Here is a 7729-nt window from a genome sequence, read left to right as displayed (position 1 = left end):
GAGGACAAAAGTATCCTTTGACCCAAAAATCTGTCATATTTTTAGAACTAAGTAATTTCATTGAATAAATTGCATTACAAATGTGGGAAGCTATGGTTTATTTACAGTATTCATTCTGGACAGGTTGTGATCTTTTTTTTTTTTTTAGGAATGAATTTAATTGATGTATAATATATATTTAAAAAAAGATACTACTTATTTCAAATTTTCATTGATTTTGAATTCTTTTGATTTTTTTTTCCTTTTTCCTTATATTTTCTTTGCATGTTTGTTTCCCAGCTAGAGACATTTTTTGAGAAAAATCTTTATTAAGTCTTTGATGAATATTAAGATACAAAATTAAATTAATATAAATTATTTTTAAAAAAAAAATTAAATAATGAACAGGGTGGGACGAGTACCCGTTGATCCAACCCTATCTTAGCGAACACCGACTGATATACATGGTGAAAAATGATCAGAAAATGGCTAAACCGCAAAATAAGGGTCAAATCAACCAAATAATAGCATTCATCCCGTGCCTACCCTTACCTGCAAATTTTCTTTAAAATTCCTTCCTCCCCCCTCCCACACCCCAACAAAAACAAATAATTCTTTAAATGCCTTTGTGGGTGAGAAATCAAGAGTTTAAACATTGCCTCCCAACAATTACTACTAATATATAGTTTCCACTAAATTCAATGAGTGCTTAGAGAAACACCTGTCTAATACGATGTATTTTAAAAAAAAAAATAGAAACATCATGCATATGCAATTATGCATAGCCCCCTTTTTTTTTTTTTTTTTTTGTGTAAGTAGCACAAAAAAGGTCAACTTTAAAAAAGAGAGAATCGTACCCCGATTATGTTTTGCCAACATATGGCACGAATGATGTTTGCTTCTTAATAAACTATTCTAAGGTCGAAAGGGAGTAAACCAATGCTGGAACTCTGAGTTAATAATATTTCCCAAATTCGACCCTCTTTTTCCTTTTCTTACGGATGTATGGAATTTCGCAAATAAATCTAATCCCAGATATTGATCTCAAAAGCCGGCAACTTTTGAGGTTTCCTGTGAACTTACGTACCCGACCCCCAAACCCCAAGAATGATGTGGAATAGAAACTCCACAGGGACCCAAATTCGACCCTCATACGAGTAATTTTAGCATCCTATGGCAATCCAGCCTCCCCTTCATCTAAGAACAACCAGATCAAATTACGCGTAACGTGAAGTTGGCATTAACAAAACAATAATAATATATTATAGAACGAATGAGGTTTAGAATTCCAAATTAATGGTGTAGGGTGCTTGTTCAATAAGATTAGGTATGTTGAATTGAAGACGTGGAAGGGATAGGGGAGCACATGGCAGAAGCTGTGAGAGGCCGCACACTGTGGTAGCAGTATCAGCATGGCGTTGGATTGAATTTGTGGACTGCCTTCGCTTGCTCGCTTTCTGATTCTCAGACGCCTAATCCCTAATCATCCCTAATCCCTCGCTTACTCACTCCACGCTCTAAAACTCAAAAGTCCTGTGCTGCTGCTAGCTTGCTTCGACACTTCACTTTACTTGCCAATACATTGATTCACGAATTACCCAAAAGCAACCGCAACTTCCACGTGTCGCCTCCTCCCTATCTATACACGAGTATTCTCCCTTCCTGGACTCCACGCGTACCGCGTAGCGTGCCGGTGATTGTTTGTTACGCTACTACGGCATGGAGGCACCACCCCCCTCCAAGTCTCTTTCTTATGCACGAAAAAAAAAGGATCAGAGCTGATTCACCGTCTATCTCTCGATGATCGAAATAGGTAACCTCTCAGCTAGTACAAAATATCTTACGAACTAATTCACGCTTGATCGTCCAGTGCTCTCTACTCTCATTGCCCGTAATTCTATTCTTTACCTCCATTAATATATTCTAAAAGTTAACCCTCGTGGAAATACTTAATGACTGAGACGCACGGATCATGTTTCTTGACTGAGTTGAACTGGGCAATTGCAGTACTGCATACAGGATGTCAAGAGATGGTACATAGGCAAATAATTTATATTTACAAGAATTTAGTGAGGAGTTTTAAATCAAATATATTTCGAACTAGAATACGGATGTTAAAGTCGTTATTTCCCTCTAGTAATCAGAGAAGGGCTCGTAAAATCTTTTATACTCTGAATTTAGGGCGGCTCGAATCCTGAAAAATGTGTGAGGAGGGATGGGAAGGACAAAATACATACATGTATACATACATATACATATATAGAATGCATAATTTATACATATACTATATTGCCAACGATAAAAATGGATGAAATGATTAACATTTATACAAGGTACACACATCACATACTATGATTTGTTTTAGTTTCAAATGAAATGACGACTCCCTTTTTCTTCAATTCCCAATGGTTGATTCTGATTGCTTTTATGGTAACAATAACATTTCTACAATGTAATCTGTTCTAATCTAGAGAGAAATGAAAGCTAGTAAGTATAAGAACCTATTAGATCAAAAAGATATTTTGACACTTCTTTTAATTTTTTTTTTACTACAGGTAAGATCCATCTATCCTAATCTAGAGAGGAATGAAAACTAATAAGTATAAGAATCTATTAGATTAAAAGGATATTTTTTTTTAACTGCGGGTAAAATCTGAACCCTAACCTATAGGCTCAGTGGTTGATTGATTCTGATTGAAGACGGTAGAATTCGAGTAGCAAGCAAACTGGTGCTGTTACTACTAGTGTATTTCTGGCCGAAGCAGTGGATTTCAATACTAAATGGTCTTTTACGGTAAGTGGAAGATGAGGTCCCTAAAGTTCTAGAATTGGACAGTGATTACACACGTGGCTGGTTGGGAAGTTAGTGATGTGGTTAGGTGTAATTGTAGACAGCCAACCGTCTTACAAAAGTAACTTCCAGATTGAAGCACACACCTAGAAACCGACTTCTGTTTAGAAGACTCCTCCAATTGTAAAGGTGCATTTGATTTTTATCTACCTCTTTGAAAGTGGACTGAAGAAGCAACTATCAAATGCATGCCCAATTCAGCATCCAGGCGGAGTGCTGGAGTCTGACCAATTACATGCTGACAATTCATACCGTCGTCGCACGAGGATAAGGATCAAAGTGTCAGTATGGCCTAGTATTCTCCTCCAATATGGATAATTCACATCAAAAAGGACTCAAAAAAGGGTATAAGTGACCAAAATAAAGAGCCAATCATCTGTTTAATTTAAATAAAGAGAAATAAGAAGGTGTTGAAGCCTAAGCAAATGAAGAAGTGACAAATTGAGCGTACAGATCAGTTATACTATTTAGTTCGCAAAGTTTATTATTAATCACAATAATATGTTAGTTTCAAATGATAAGCTTGATTTTAATTAATACGGGAGATCATGCATGGTCGTCCTTCGAATATGTCTCTCCTGTTCCTTTTCCTCCACGAAAATTGAAATGAAAGCGAGGTATTTAATTAGGAAAGTCCATTGAAATTGTGGTGTAGGATGCACCAATTCATATGTTGCTTAGCGAATGCACGTACGAATACATGACCTGCACAAATATTAATCAGTAGCACTAAAGGAAGCTCCCAACAAAGCCAATTTAACATTAACATACTCGTAAAGGCAAGTGTTCATGAATAATTTGTGAGTTGCTTATTATATCTACGTTTCCCAATTTAAAACACTAATGCAATATTCAATACTAAGGCAAGTATTCATCAGAAACAAGGATACTAAAATTTCTAAATCGAGTAAAATTAGTATGATGAGTAGAGTTTATTCAGGTGGCACATTATCCGGTGTCAAATCCAGTATCAATCTCACTTATCACGTGCTCTTATCCGATATCAAATACAGTATCAATCCTAATTATCACGTACTCTGTGCCATTACCCGATGTCAAATCTAGTATCAATCCTACTTATCACGTGAAAGTATAAAAAATTTGAATAAACAGTACATATAACAAGTTAAATAAAACAAAAAAACTTAATATAAATAGAGAAGCGGCACTGAAAAAATGGCACCGAGATCTCATGCGGCGTTTACTTGGACAATGAGAGGTGTGTGACCGCAACTCCCGAATATAGTTCCGTGTAACAAATTATAATCTGCCAAACTTGAAGTTAATCAAAAAGAAAAAACTAGTTAAACGAGATGTAATTAATTAAGTGTAAGACACGATACTGGAGAGGCTGCTGAAACGACTACGCAAGTGACAGCGTAAGTAGTAGGGTGAAGTGGTGAGAAGTGAGAACAATCAACGAATCCGAAACTAAAAGATGGATGGATAGATGCGTATGTTCGCTTGGTTTTATTTTGACCTGGAACGAGTCACACTGGGGCTGGTGCAGGAACCTGAGCGGTGTCCCAAAATAAATACTACTATTACTTAGTAGTAGTAATCCAAAACCCGCCGCCGCCCCCACACCACCACCGATCCACCACCTCTTCAGACTCCAGACTACTCACAGTTTTGAGGTTTCCCTTCCATCAAAACCGTATATGTACATATTGTGGACCTTATTCATCCCTTCTCGTCAATCCCTTCCACTACTATTGACCGCCTTCACTCTCACCCGCCAACTCATCACTTCCCTAAGCCGCCTTCCTTCCTCAAAAGAAATTACCCCAAAAAATAAATTAATTAAATTAAATTTATAGGAATATACCTAAATGCATGGTAGGTATATATCCTTATAAATTGGCCATAACTATTCATAGCAGCACACACAAAAAGTAAGCCAATTAGTAGTATTTTAAAATTGTTTTATTCTTAATATGTTATCCAATCCCTCTTCATCATCGTTATATATTATACTATACTAATTCTTATACAACTTCTCCACCTGTCTTTCCTCACGCAACTTCTAACTCCTTCTCGTTCCAGGATTCACTAGTACAGCTCTGTCACTATTCCATTTATGATTCGGTTAACTAAATATTAACTCCCCTCGGCCCTCACATATATAAACTCCAAAAGTCCCCACAAACCTTTCCATCCATTCTTTCCTCACTTACTACCTCCTCACGATCTTTTACTCTCATCTCCTGGCAACTTTCGTAGAACTCAAAGCGACTTTCCAAAAGAAAAAAACCTGAATCCAACCTTGGTGAGTTAATACCATGGCTCTGGAGGCTTTGAATACAAGAGCAGCGCCGCCGCCGCCCTCGCTTGTTTACGATGAAGAATTCCGTAATCTTAGTTTCGAGAAGTACGTCAAGAAAAAGAGGTCCAAGCGTCCTGGTTCCGCTTCTTGTTCCCCTCCTCGTCCCGAAAACTCATCTTCTGAAGATGACAATCCGTCATCTTTAGAAGAGCGTTGTAAGGAAGAGTATTTGGCTCTCTGTCTAATCATGCTTGCCCGCGGCGGCAACGACAAGAACGTCGCCTCCTCCTCCTCTGCCGCCAAAGACAAGAACGTCGCCTCCTCCTCCTCTGCCGCCAACGACAAGAACGTCGCCTCCTCCTCCACAGGCTTCAAGACTGAAAACCAAGAAACCGAACCTTCTCTGCCCGAAGCCCAATCTTACAAGTGTAGCGTGTGCAACAAGGCTTTTTCGTCATACCAGGCCTTGGGCGGCCACAAAGCCAGCCACCGCAAGCTCTCGGCCGCCGTTTCAGACGATGAAAAACCATCAACCTCCGCCGCAGCCCCCGGGAACGCTCCTTATGTATCTGCTCTGAACCCTAGCGGTAGGGCCCACGTTTGCTCCATCTGCAACAAGTCGTTCCCCACCGGCCAGGCTCTCGGTGGGCACAAGCGCCGCCACTATGAAGGAACGATCGGCGGCCATACTGTTGGGCACGGCGGTGTGAGTGCAACCGCCACTGCCAGCGGAAGCGGCGTCACATGCTCCGACGGTGGTGGCGCGTCTCCTAGCCATGCGGCTCTCGGTATCGACTTGAACGTGCCGGCGCCGGAATTGGAATTCGAACTGGGGTTCGGCGTTGACTGCGGTGTGGAAAGTCAACGCTTAGCGGAGCATGAAGAGGTGGATAGCCCAATGCCGACCAAGAAGCCGCGTTTATCGTTCTCAGTTGATTTAGGATGTGCGGCCTAATCAATTACAATTACTGCCACTTTTCTTTTTATTTTCGTGTATTTTTATTTTGAACCAAAATTTCTCTTCGCTATTTTTACTTTTCCCCACCCGTTCACACTTGATTGTTTATGTACAAACTATAGAGAGTAGGTTATTGTCCTTAAAACTCTCTGTTAGTTACATGATCAATTCGTTGATTCAATTCATTTAATTGATAGTACTAGTGATTTTTAGTTAAAATGTGTCTCTAGTTTCTTCTATATTTGTTTAATTGCTAAGCAGCAATTAATTGGCGGCATTATTGTCATTTTCTTCAATCTGAATTATGAAGCATAAAGTTTTGCAATTAAGAGAAAAAGGGCTAGTAGGGTAGCATTATGGCAACAACCAAGCACGACTCCATCCATTTGTCATCTGCCTAAATGCACATGTTTTTTTAGGCATGTCGACGTTTGAAGTTGACAGCATAAATGCTGGCATAGTGGCATTGGCATTTTTCTGTCCTCTCCTGTGGGTTGGTTGACAATATTTTCTTGCTCGTGGTTGATGCTCTGATTTACGCTCGAGTATCATATTTAGCCTCACAATCTCTCTTTTGAAACTGAGCATTGGACATCTTTAAAGGAAGGAGCTGTAGTCATGTATAGATTCAGAGCTGTATTCATGCGGGGATTAGAGGAAAGAAATTTGTTTTAATGGAAACCCGGTTCTTGCAGCAATGATTTGTTTCCGTCGGAATACTTGACGAAAAAGGAAAGAAAGGAATAAAAGATGTGCGCTTGTTTGATGCTGTAGGTGTACTAATTAATTCCCATCCTTGCAGAGTTAACCTGAGAGCGGACGCAACACTCCGTCCATTGCGGAATAATTTGGCAGTCCCTTGCGTGATCTTTATAGCCAAGCGTGTGTTGTTTTTTCTTGGTTGATTGTTTTCTGGAATTGCTTTGAACTTGTTCAATACGTGTTTCTGTAAGACTAATTAATTAAGGTGTTAGCACTCTAATTACCTAAAAATACATTTTATATATACATAGGATTAACCTTCTATATATTGACACTGGTAGTATATATATTTTCATCAGTTGATGCATGACACATAATTCAAATTTTACAGATATATCATCTATCTAACCATGATAGTGTATACACTGTCAGTATATAATGTTTGCTGGCAACGAAAACCCCTAAAAGTTGTTTGAATTCGCTTATACTGTTGCCGTCGTACTTATCTGGCAACACCAAAAACATACGCGTAATAGGAGGGGTTTCTGCCTTGTAAGAATGAAGAGATTGCTTGGTTGGACTGCCACGACTTTTCAATTAATTACTCCACTAGTATTCGTAGTATTAATGAAGACGAATTCATGAGCTATAAATGTTTGGAGAACCGGCGGGGGAGAAAAGAATCAAGCTGGGTGGAGTAGCCAGTAGGGGAGGGGTAACAACTAACAAGACTAATGCAGTAGCTCAGCCATTGATATAGGGGCAAGGACAATATGATGGCTAATGCATCATCTCAGCCTTTGATTAAGGGGGCAGGGACAAAATGTTCGGATCGGTGATAGAATCATCATATTACTTTACGAGGGAGGCAAGACGGAGCTCAGGCTTTGGGGGAAAAGTAGTATTCGATGCCTGCCTGCGTCTATCTTATTGTTTCTTTCCTTCCCATCAAATGTTAGCACAAACCTTAACA

The 7729-nt window shown here is 39.3% G+C and overlaps 1 protein-coding gene across 1 annotated transcript; it reads left to right on the top strand.

Annotated features, from left to right (window-relative positions):
• Positions 1-4886: 4886 nt before the first annotated feature.
• LOC113763041 (zinc finger protein ZAT10-like) lies at positions 4887-6254 on the top strand. Its single transcript, XM_027306725.1, has one exon. It carries the CDS (start codon positions 5113-5115, stop codon positions 6049-6051), a length of 939 nt encoding a protein of 312 aa, XP_027162526.1. The 5' UTR covers positions 4887-5112; the 3' UTR covers positions 6052-6254.
• The last annotated feature ends 1475 nt before the right edge of the window (positions 6255-7729 follow it).

This window comes from Coffea eugenioides, chromosome 2 (genome assembly GCF_003713205.1).
Source record: "Coffea eugenioides isolate CCC68of chromosome 2, Ceug_1.0, whole genome shotgun sequence".
NCBI lineage: Eukaryota > Viridiplantae > Streptophyta > Magnoliopsida > Gentianales > Rubiaceae > Coffea > Coffea eugenioides.
Note: the sequence above shows the minus strand (reverse complement) of the source record. Positions and strands in the feature narration are given on the sequence as shown.

Excerpts from the sequence above, each read along its gene's own strand:
- LOC113763041 (XM_027306725.1), top strand. The coding sequence starts at position 5,113 with ATGGCTCTGGAGGCTTTGAATACAAGAGCAGCGCCGCCGCCGCCCTCG.